Source organism: Schistocerca serialis, chromosome 6, assembly GCF_023864345.2.
Source record: "Schistocerca serialis cubense isolate TAMUIC-IGC-003099 chromosome 6, iqSchSeri2.2, whole genome shotgun sequence".
Classification (NCBI taxonomy): Eukaryota; Metazoa; Arthropoda; class Insecta; order Orthoptera; family Acrididae; genus Schistocerca; species Schistocerca serialis.
Window position 1 is genome coordinate 122,338,546 of NC_064643.1, and position 12,161 is coordinate 122,350,706.

Below are 12,161 nucleotides of genomic sequence, written 5' to 3' on the forward strand. Positions count from 1 at the left end.
CCCCCCCCCCCCCCCCCTCTTTCTATAGCTGTTTTCCTGCATGCACATATACCCTGCCCACTATACAGTGGAATACAATGGAAAATCGTGCTTTTATGAAGACTTACTTGAAAACTTTTATTTTGATGCATTACATATGTACAGTGCGTAAGTATACGTACAGTAACATTGTGTGATTTTTGCAATCACCTCTCACATGAGTTATAATGAGATATATTTTGTAGTTCGCAAGAAAACCTGAGAGATAGTGTCATCAGTTGTATAACACTTTGTCACACTCTCTTCTTCACATTTACTAAGAGAAAGGTAATATTTTTTGAGAGGAAAACCACACAAAAACTAAGTTTGTCAAGACAAACGCTCGTCTTCAGATTATATAGGCACATAATGCTGATCATTTCTTTCTTTTTTCCACAATAAAACTGATTTTATTTAAAGTAATAATAATTAGCTTCTGTATCAGCTTTCATTCTCTGCTAGAGAGAAGAGAAGTACAGCGTGTTCACGATCACAATCCTTATACCTTAAGCCACAAGGCTTCCCAGCAAAGTTTCTGCAGCATAATCGAAATAACCTTGGCAACATGTGACTCCGCCTGTCCTTAACCATTCTCCATACAGTCCCAGTCTTTCTCAATGGATTTCTGTATTTTTGGTGTCCTGAAGAAGACATTTGTGGCTGTTGATTCGGTTTGGATGAAGAAGTGGACACTGCAATAAGATCATGGTTCCTTAACCAACTGCGAACATTTTTCCATGAAGAAATTGACTGTATTTTCTTTCAGTGAGATAAATGTATTAAGTGATTGCAGTTGTCTTTGGAGTAATAAACAGTTCACTTACTTTTTCCATCTGTTTCATTTTCATTTGACAGTTTCTCATATAAATAAAGTGTCCTTATTTCTGAACATAAAGATGAGCATTGTCTATGCCGTTCTATATACGAGGGGCGATCAGTAGGTAATGCTACTCAATTATTTTCTTAAAGCAAGTTTTTTTTTTTTATGGTTCCAATATGCCATATTATTCTCCACTGTTTTGGCTACAAAAATGCATTTTTCAACATAATCTCTGTTCATTGCGACAGCCTTATGCCACGTTACAGGGAAGGCCAGTATGCTCGCATGGTGTCGCTCTACTGGTTGATGTTGTAGCCAATGTCTTGCTGCATCACTAACCACTCCACCATCTACGTACTGCTCCCGCGGAGTGCGCCCTCCGTTAGGCCAAGCAGATGGAAGTCTGAAGGTGCGAAATCTGGGTTGTAGGGTGGATGAGAAAGAAAGTCCAATGTTTTATTATTATTATTATTATTATTATTATTATTATTGTAGCTTCTGTTGGATGTGCAGACTTGTGTGGCTGCAGTTGTGCAGTGAGGTATTTGAATCTGATGTGTCAGTCACCTCTAATGAGTGTGTCCGCACGTTCCAACGTTGCAGGGGTCACAGCTGCGTGACCAGACCTCAAGTGGGAGATTGGACAGGTTTCTGCGAATTTGTTGCGATGATAAGACGCCTTGCCCAATGACTCACTGAGCTTTTGTTCACTGCCAGGTCTCAGCAGATGTTCTGCAAGCACTTACAAATATCTGAAATGCTCCGGTTTTGTGCTAAAGAGTGTCAATGACAGCTCTCTGCTTGCAACACACCTCCATAACAGATGCCAGGTTGAAGGCTATGTGTAGCACTGCCACCTATGACAACTTCAGAAAACTATAGGGGCTGAAGTGAGTATATTGCACAATGTCTCACAACAAATTCCAATTTTTTTTTTTTTTTTTTTTTTTTTTTTTTTTTTTTTTTTTTTTTTTTTTTTCCAACTGACATCGGCTGAGAAAAAAAAAGTGTTCTGGTACTTATGGAAAGCTACTTGCACATTCTAAGTATGAGATTATATGGACTTCAAATAAAGGTACACGGTACTTTACAGTGTGCTATTAATTGGAAGATGATTTCATGAAGGATGAACTGACTATTTGAGCAGGATATAGTTAAATCAACAATCTTGCGTAATCATAGCATGCAAGCTTTCACGGCCGGCGTCTTCATTAATTAAAACTTCCGGGCTGAATTGCCGTGGTCCATATATAAAACTACTTCTCCTTCCTGACGTTTCGTTGCCGGCTGTGGACAACATCTTCTGAGGTGAGTCAGCGACTGGCTGCTAGGCGCTGGTGGGCCCACTTACACAGAGCGCTTAGGTGGTGCCACCACTCGTCACGTGCTTTCGACTTTAAAACTGTCTCTGGCTAGTGCCATCTCTCTCGATTACAGGTAATCGATTGTCACTTCGTTGGTACAAAGTCGAATGTCATATCTTGTCTAGTTTTAATCCTTCTTCTTTCCTATTAAAATTATTTCCGTGCTTGTAGATATCTATAGCTTCTCTATACATGCGAGTATAATAATGTGAGGTCCTAGCTATCACGTTTGTCTCACTAAATTTTATTTCGTGATCACCATCTTTGAAAACATGTTCCGCTACAGCTGATTTCTCAATCTGTCCCAATCTACAGTTCCTTTTGTGTTCCTTTAGGCGGGTATTAACACTCCTTTTAGTTGTTCCAATGTAAACCATGCCACAGCTACACGGAATTTTATACACACCTGGGGTAGCTAAAGGGTGTCGTGCGTCTTTCACCGATCTTAAAGTTTCACTAATTTTTTTGGTAGGTCGAAAGATTGTCTCCACTTGAAACTTGGCCAAAGAAATATCAGATATCTTGCTTCTTTGTTGCAACCGTATATAGGTAAAACTGACACTCATATTAAAAATTCCATGCATTTTATCGAAAAACTGAGGGAGATCACAGTTAGTCCAAGTGACATCCTTGTCAGTTTCGATGTAGTATCCCTGTTCACCATGGTCCCTGTTGACGAAGCTCTTTCTTACATAGCTGATATGTTTCCTACTGATATAATAGCTTTGTTTCGACGTTGTCTATCCTAGACTTATTTTCAATATAACAATGAGTTCTATGAACAAATTGATGGGGTGGTCATGGGTAGCCCTCTAAGCCCTGCTATTGCTAATTTATTTATGGAATTTTTCGAACAACAGGTGTTGCAGTCAGCCAAAAAAAAGCCCTTTTGAAATGGTATCGATACATGGATGACGCCTTTGTGATATGGAATCATGCTGAAGAGGAACTGAGTGATTTTTTGGTGCACATAAACAGCTTCAATCCAAGGATACAATTCACCATGGAGAAAGAGAGTAATGGACAACTAAATTTTTTGGATGTATTGGTTATTAAACGGGCAGATGGGACTTTAGGGCACAAGGTATATAGGAAAGACACACATACCGATCGTTACCTACGTAAGAATTTGAATCATGATCCTAGGCAGAAGAGAGGAGTCATAAAAACTTTAGTGGACAGAGCTAACAACATCTGTGAGCCCACTTACTTGCAAGATGAATTAAGCCATTTGCGAACAGCTTTCAAGAGAAATGGGTACACTGACAAGGAAATAGATCGAGCACTCCACCCTAGGAAAAAAGTGTCTGAAAATACACGACAACAACAACAGTCGGCTAGAAAAGTTTTTCTTCCATTTATTCATAACATCTTGGACTGTATTGGTAAAGTTTTGGCTAAGTTTCAAGTGGAGACAATCTTTCGACCTACCAAGAAAATTAGTGAAACTTTAAGATCGGTGAAAGACGCTTGACACCCCTTAGCTACCCCAGGTGTGTGTAAAATTCCGTGTAGCTGTGGCATGGTTTACATTGGAACAACTAAAAGGAGTGTTAATACCAGCCTAACGGAACACAAAAGGAACTGTAGATTGGGACAGATTGAGAAATCAGCTGTAGCGGAACACGTTTTCAAAGATGGTGATCACGAAATAAAATTTAGTGAGACAAACGTGATAGCTAGGACCTCACATCATTATACTCGCACGTATAGAGAAGCTATAGAGATCTACAAGCACGGAAATAATTTTAATAGGAAAGAAGAAGGATTAAAACTCGACAAGATATGGCGTTCGACTTCGTACCAACGAAGTGACATTCGATTACCTGTAATCAAGAGAGATGGCACTAGCCAGAGGTAGTTTTAAAATAGAAAGCACGTGACGAGTGGTGGCACCATCTAAGCGCTCTATATAAGTGGGCCCACCAGCGCCTAGCAGCCAGTCGCCGACTCACCTCAGAAGATGTTGACCGCAGCCGGCAACGAAACGTCAGGAAGGAGAAGTAGTTTTATATATGGACCACGGCAATTCAGCCCCGAAGTTTTAATTAATAATGAGTCTTGCATAAATTTGTCTATTTCTGAAAAATTTTGCCTTAATTTTAAAATACTGCTCTTCCATACTAATCATAGTTTTATATCAGTGAAGTTGTATTACCCAATTTTTTGACATTTCTCCTGTACTCTAATCAAATGATTAGTATGTGTATGTTATGATATGAATAAATATCAGTTCACAATACACATTGGAAATGGTCACAGTGGCCTATGGACATTGTAACTTCAATTATTTTTCAGTGTTTTAATGATTTCACCTGGTCTGAAACAGAGCCTAAATCATGACCTTTGCCCTCAGATTTTTTTCCTTCCATTTTTTTTCCTTCCATTTTTTCCTTCCATTTTTTTCCTTCCATTTTTTTTCCTTCCATTTTTTTCCCTTCCATTTTTTCCCCCTTCCATTTTTTTTCCTTCCATTATTTTGTTTTCTTCCTTTATTTCTTTATTTTTTTCCTTCCTACAATTTAGATGGTAATGGGCAACATTTTATACAGTCCTGTCACATTAATGTGACCACTGCCTGTATTTGTTATCAAGGTGCAATAACAACTCACAGATGACAGCATTAGTAGTGGATGGTATATAAAACTTGTTTGGGGGATGTGGAAAACATTGCAGTTGTTCTTGTAATGCGGAGACAGCGCAATTTATCTGATGTCCAAAAGAATTTGGTCATTGGCTTCCAGGTCAGGGGTGGAAGCATTTACGAAGTGGCCAAGTTTGTAAACTGTTTGCATGCTGCCATGGTTAAAGTATACCTTTCATGTCAGAGTGGTGCTATCTGAAGACGGTGTCGAGGCAACTGTGGTGCACCGTGGGCCATAAATGAGAGAGGTGAATAACGGCTGTGGAGGTATGCGCAGGCAGATTGCACACGCAACTGATGTCAAGATAAGAGCATTACTTTTCAGCATGCCCTGTAATAACTGAACCATTATCATCCTTATAGCAGTTTCAAAAATTTTGGAGAGAGCAGCATGCAGTGGAGTACTGGATTATTTTCTTCGAAACAGAACTTACTAACTGTCTCAAGGTACACCTTTTGTAAAGGATTTTGTATGGGGGAAGTTATATCTGACCCCACAAGCAAAGTTTTGTAAAACATTGTGGGCCACAAAATTCATTTTAGTAAATCAAAATATTACAACGCTGATGACAGACCTTCTGTTTGGTAATAGTTATCCTTCCTGTGAAACACAAAGCAAAGGGCCACTCCGACAAACAGCAGCATAGGAATAAAATTTAAGTTAGAGTGGAGTGTTATGAAACATGAAGTCCCACAAATTTAAGTTCTGGGTTCCCTCCCTTTCTAACCCACATGAATGACTTGAAAAGACCTGTTCAAGAATTATATTTTTCTTGGTGACACATGCTTTCCAATCAAAAGTCCAAACTCTGACACAGCTTAAATTACAGCAGTTAATTTGCTATACAATTTGTTTACAGCATGTCTTCTGTCCTAATTCTCAAACTTTCGTTACGCAGTTGTAAGCAAACAAAAAGGATCTTTTGTAACCAGCAATAGTTGTTAATGGTTTTGCACTAAATGATACGCCATTTGTAAAGTTCCTTGGTGTTTGTTAGTGAAAATGGAGGTTACAGACAGGTATAGAAATCCAGAAGCTTAGTTCAGACCCACATCCATTTACATACTTTGAAAATTACTATGAAGTGCATAGCTAAGGACACTTAGCATGGAACAGCATTTTAGGGTTTCTTCACTGTGCTACAGGAGTGATGTGTAGGAGGATAAAAGAGAACTGTAGATTCTTAACTTATTACAGGTTCTTGAAATTTTGTAAGTAGCTTTTAATGGGAAAACTCATGCCAGGCTTCAAGAGTTTTCCAGTTTTCCAACATTTTTGTGATATTCTCCTATGAGTCAAACAAACCTATGACTATTCATGCTACCCTTCTATGTATAAATTCAATATCCTCAGTGCTATTTGTTTAATGGTCCCGCACACTTACACGGTATTCTAAGATGGTACGCAGAAGTGATTGACTGCATTTCCCAAGTATCCTGACGATGAACCGAAGCCTTTTACCTGTCTTACCTATGTCTGATGGTACACAGAAGTGATTGAATGCATTTTCCAAGTATCGTGACAATCAGCCACCAGGGAGATACTTGCACTTGATCTCCAATGATTCTTGAACAACATGTGATATGTTTTCTTCATCTTACTAAGAGGCATTCCACTTTCTTTAATTGTTTTTGTCACTTAAGATACAACATAGCTGTAAATAGAAACATTAGCATAAACGTTTACTTCTTGTCCTCTATTAAAGTCCTGTATTTTCTTTTTAATTATTTCAGCGTGCCGATCTCGTAGAACTGGCATACCATGAGCAACAGATGAATCAGCTGCGAGAGAAGTTGTTAGTGGAGAAAGAAAGTGCAGTAAAAACAGCTGTAGAAACTGAAAGAAAGCAATGGGACCTAAAACTACAAGAGGAACTCAAGAAGGCACGTAGAGATGAGGAGGCAAAGAAGCAGGTAACAATTGATCCAGACTCTTACGTTCCTCCCATAACCATCCTTTCGTGTTCTGTGTCACATCGAGAGGTTGCCATTATGGTCCACATAACGTTTAAATAACTAGCATCGTAAAGACCTCCTGTTGTTTGCAAACTTCACCTAATCCAAGCTGTCCCTGTATGTTTTAGGTGGTTTTCTCAGGAATACCACAAAGATCTTTCTTGGTTTGCCTACTGCCCATTCAGTTGGCTGTGTCCCATCCCCCACTATTTCTTTTTCATTCCAGTTTGTTCCATGCTCAACTAATCGACTTGCATCCCTAGTGATTTCCAACATACATTTCTCCATTTGTTGCAGAGGACTCTTCAGTTTTTGAGCAATTTTCAAATTTGAAGTCTGTGTCTCATTGCTATCTGTCAGAACTGGGATATGCACTTATTGTACACTAGCAGTTTCAGATCCATTGGAAGCCTTGTTTTAAAATTGCTTAAATTTTTTCGGAAAGCACTCTAATCGTTTTCACTCTTCTGTTCTCTCTGCATTTTCTCATCTTCCAGTACTATAAATACAAAACTCGCCAACTGAGTGTATGACTTAATTGTCAATTTGTACGGTTTCCTTTGTGATAAGTACACTACTTCAGTCGTTATACGTAAGTCTGAACTTCCATTTGATGTCGAAGTTCCTCTGTTCTAGAGGAAAACAGTGCAATGTTGTCTGCAAATTGGAGAACATTCAATTAACACATTTTCCTTCTTCGTTTATGTAGTTTAAGAATCTGAAAAATTCCCCTACCAGTGCTGAAAATAGTTCCGATGATAGACTCTCCTTTCTTGCCTCTTACTTCATTACTGAATTTCCAATTATCCTGATTATGTCTAATGGAATCTAAACTGTGGGCTCTGAGAAACAAGGCGTTTATTGCACGTGTTACTAAGCTGAAGGGTAATTCAGTAACATTTGAAATCAATGCTTTGTACAGATTAGGTAGTGACTTGAGTCAAAACTTCCTCAAAATATATTGATCACTGCAAAATAGTAATCCACACTAATTGCTCTATTTTTGTAATTTCTGTCTGAACTTTCTAATGGTCCAGTGTGCTCTATCCACTTCTAAACCCATCTTTTTCCTTTGCCTGATTAAAACCTAATGGTTTTTTTCTGTAAAGTTTGTGATGCTGGTGAATATCTCCTGAATTATGTAGATAATACTAATGTAAGGTCAATAGTTTTTTTTGTCTTGGATGCATCTTTTCTTGTGAAGGACAATAATGTCCGCGTTGTGCCAGTTTCGGCCGATTTTTCTTTTTTTTTGCCCCCCAAGATATTCTGTAAATAAATTTTGGAAGTTTCTTAAAAAATCCTACAGACTTAATTGTTCAGTTGAAACACCATCTTCTGTCACCTTTCCTTTCTGCATAGCTTCACAGTTCTTATACGCATCAACTAGCATTACCTCTAATGTATAAGATGGTACCGTCGTATAATATGTAGTTTCTTGGCTCTGTAATGGCCCATTGTGCTGTATCCACCTCGAAATTCAACTTGCTCCTTGACAGTATAGTACTTTCAAAATTTTATTATTTTGTCTGTTGTAAAGCAGGCTACCCGAAGGTGATCATGTGACTGTAACTGGTAGTGAAATGAAATCCTCAATTAACAATGGTAGTGGATAAGAATGAGTTTACAAATTACAAATGAGTTTACAAATTACTAAGTAGCTATGAAGTATGAATTAATACGTCAATGCTAACTGTTCCAGATAACTTTCAATGAGGTGGTAAGACAAGTTGTCCAGGAAAAAGACCAAATGGTTGATGAATTCAGAACAAGGGAAGCATCTTTAGTGGCAGAGTGCCAGAGGCTTCAAGAGACAGTTCGGCGGCTTACAGAAGATACAGATGCCAGGTGGAAACAAATGCACATTTTATCAATAATAAGCTATTGTTTATCCACATTTTATTCTTCATTAACAGTATTACTGAAAAATTATGTACCTTATTAACTTAACCAGTTTGTGCACTATAACTTATGGTGAACAGCATAATGTCATTGCATTAATTACTATTTCCTTCTCACCCCAACTGATGTCAGGCTGTAGAAATGCTCATTGCTCGTAGTCATCATTTCTGCTGTAAGCTCTGTGCATGCTTCTGTGATCCCCATTAGGCCAATGTTTAGAATGTTTTTGTGGATAGGTAGGAATGTTGGTGAACCACCTTAGAAGTGAACAACATGCCAAGAAGATCAGTGATTGTTGAAGCAGAATACTGTTTGGCATATTGTTTCTAGACCATCTATTGCACTGTCGTCCATTGTATTAGGCAGCCTGGGGTACAAGGTATTCCACATAGGTGGACTGCAGTTTCCAGTCAGTGAGAACAATATAGACCTTAAAAGTAAAAGTGACTGGAGACTGCAAACTCCTCTTTCAGCACCGTTGAGAAACACTTTAAACTGTTTAGAGGGAGTAGAAAGATAGTCTTCCAGAACGAGTGCTGCCAGAATGGAATCTTAGTGTTGTTAAATATAGACATTCTATTTAGTTGCTGTATTGGACAGTATAGTGAATACTGTGAGCTGTATAAGCTAATCTGACAGTTTGTAGTACTATGAATCTCTTGGGCGTAGCCCAGTGCTAGACACCCAGCAGTGCTTTAAGTACATGTTGTTTGCAAATAACCTGGTACTTTAGTATTAAAGAGAGCAACAGAAAAAGTAGTGTAAGGTCCAGAAACTCTGTAAATCAACAAGCAAGTTCCACAAAGTATGGAAGTTTTATAATCACTTCAAGCTGAAATGTTTGGTCACTGATAGTCACAGCAGCTAAAACAGTCCTCCTCCGTCAGAACTGAAAAATGAGCATTTGGGAATGGAAGAGATAAGTAATGGCACACAGGAGATTGTCGTAAATCTGTGATGTAGTTTGATGGCTAAAATTGTGAGGGATTATGCCTGAAAGACAAGTAACTAAGACTCAGACTCACCATCAAAAACGTATACACATACATTTTGTAAACTTCTCTTTGCAGATTGATTTGATGGGGCTTTCAGCTGTATTTTTGTTAGTTTTATGCTGGATAAATTTCATCCAGCTGTTTTTCAAGATATTAACATTACCTTACCAATTTTGAGATTATATACTCCCATCTTCAGAGTTTCACATAGTTACACTGATTAACCAAAATCCTCGTATATCATTCAAACCAAAATAATCTCATTCACAGATTTTTCTTCTTTTTCTATTCCCCCCCCCCCCCCTCCTTAAAAAAAAGCATATTCTTTAAGGATGTCATTAGTAAAATATGTCTCTTCTTAACAGATCTATACTGCTCTGCTGACTGTCATTTTGAGTGGAATCTTGGTCATTTTGAATTAATTGATGTGTACAGATTTTTATGAATCAGAATAACTGTATGGATAACTGAAAAAGGGATTTTAAGGTACTGAATACCGCAGTGTGAATAACTTGGGTAAATGAAAGCAGAATGAAAATTTATGCTGTATGCAATATACACAAAGTGTCTCTTTATTGTAAACATAATTGACTTCTTATCATTGGTCCCAGAATTTTCACATGTATCACAAATTCAGTCATAAATTGTGATTTAATGAAATCATTAAAGGGTGTTCACAGCATAGATTAAAGGTAGATTGTTTGTTGATTCATGTTTTAATTATACAGGAAGTGATTTGTGTTTTAATTAGACACAAAGTTTAGATTTGTAGAATGCCGCTTGCATCTGTAAGCTGTATTTCATGTTCTTACAAATATTTAATCATTAATTATATGGTGGAATCCAGTTTCATTATTTTTTCACAATACAGAAATTGACTGTATCACTTTTCTTAGCAGTGAATTTATTACCTTACCCTTCTTGGTTATACTGATTAATTGTGTATTATAGCTTTCTATAAAAAGACTTCTTTGAAACTTATTAAAAATGTTGCTAACACACAGTTTTTCTCCCCAGAAGCCTGGAATCAAAAACTGATTCTGCTACGAAACCTCTGTTGGATAAACTGGAACAACTAGAAACAGAAAAGGTGTTGCTGCAAAGGGAACTAGCAAAAGAACGTGCCCGGAAGAGCAGAACATTATCTGAAACAGCTCTCTCAGATCTTATCAATGAGTCGAAGCCACCAGCCCCAGACATGAGCACATCTGTTGCAGTTATGCAGTAAGTACTCTGACAGAGGTATGCAAAGAGAGATTGTGAGATGCATGTTAATATATGCTGTGACAATCCATCAGATGAATATTAATAATTGTTCTATGGATCACCTTCACACAAAGTTTCTAGGCAGGGAACCTTTTACTTGCGCTGCAGTGGCACACATTTATTATAAATTATTTACATGCAAGTAATTAACTAATTCTACTCAAGAACGCATCTATAGCTTAGGAGACAATTTCAAGGAAAATAAGCTTTATTTGATTCTTAAATGAATTTCTTTGGCCTATTATTTATTTCATTTCCATATGTAAACTACATAATTATCAGTTTCGCTCCTTTTGAACCAAAGTTGAATTCACTAGGTGCGAACCGGTAAATAATGGTGTTGACCTGGGACGAGGCGTGCTAGTAACTGCCGTTATCACCGATTACAGTTACAGATAAACACTTCTTTTTTTTTTACATTTAACCATTCTTGGCATATATTTTTTCAACAATTTCAGTGCATACTTCATATGTATAAAAATGCACTGTTAACCTGGGTGCACTTAAAACATTAGCAGCTGTCAGTGTGACAGGCACCAGTTTGGAAGGCCATGGGGGCTGGTCAGCTACATGCATCCTAACAATAGCGATTAACGCTGCGGATGCATCCCATTGTGAGGCCTATTCCCACTCTCACTTTTGCTAGTGAAAGAGAAGAGCTGGCAGTTGTAAGGCAGTTGATAAAGTGCGCGTCATTTATGTTGGCGGCCGAGTTTAGGTTCGTTCTGCGCATCTGACGTCACAAAACACAGTCAGCCAATGAACAGAGAACGACGTTGCCAGATCTCGACTGCAGTGCAGAGCATGGACGAGTGTCTTCAGTTTTAGAAACGTTCAGTCATAAATAAAGTAATAGAAAAAAAGCAATGTCTTGATAGCAGACTTTCTTTTATACTGCTTTTTCGCAATAAAGAACAGCGGTAATTGTTTATTTCCTATTGTACTTTGACGAAGCGTGAGTAATTCATAGTTATACCAACAGTGTTTGTCAGTATTTTGCGTGACGTGTTAGAGTCCTCATGGCATCCTGTAGGCGGACGAGCCGCGATAGCGTAACGGTTAAGCTGTTTGGCTTCTATGTGAAAGGTTATGAGTTCAAACCTTGACCGGTGCTTAATATTTTCATTATTTAAAAACAATATCGAAGTGCCTTACTTCACGAATTATATTCGTTTGAATGCAATTTTTTGACATTT

General features: G+C 37.9%; 1 protein-coding gene across 4 annotated transcripts in view; it reads left to right on the top strand.

The window, feature by feature from the left end:
* LOC126485161 (RB1-inducible coiled-coil protein 1) overlaps positions 1-12,161 on the top strand; it is a 318,562-nt gene that overhangs the window by 266,793 nt on the left and 39,608 nt on the right. For 3 of the 4 annotated variants that reach the window (XM_050108833.1, XM_050108836.1, XM_050108834.1), the window contains exons 15-17: positions 6,581-6,760; positions 8,505-8,650; positions 10,717-10,923. In XM_050108833.1, coding sequence (XP_049964790.1) covers positions 6,581-6,760; positions 8,505-8,650; positions 10,717-10,923 — 533 coding nt within the window. The remainder of the gene's footprint in view (positions 1-6,580; positions 6,761-8,504; positions 8,651-10,716; positions 10,924-12,161) is intronic. The other variant, XM_050108835.1, reaches the window with a different exon arrangement.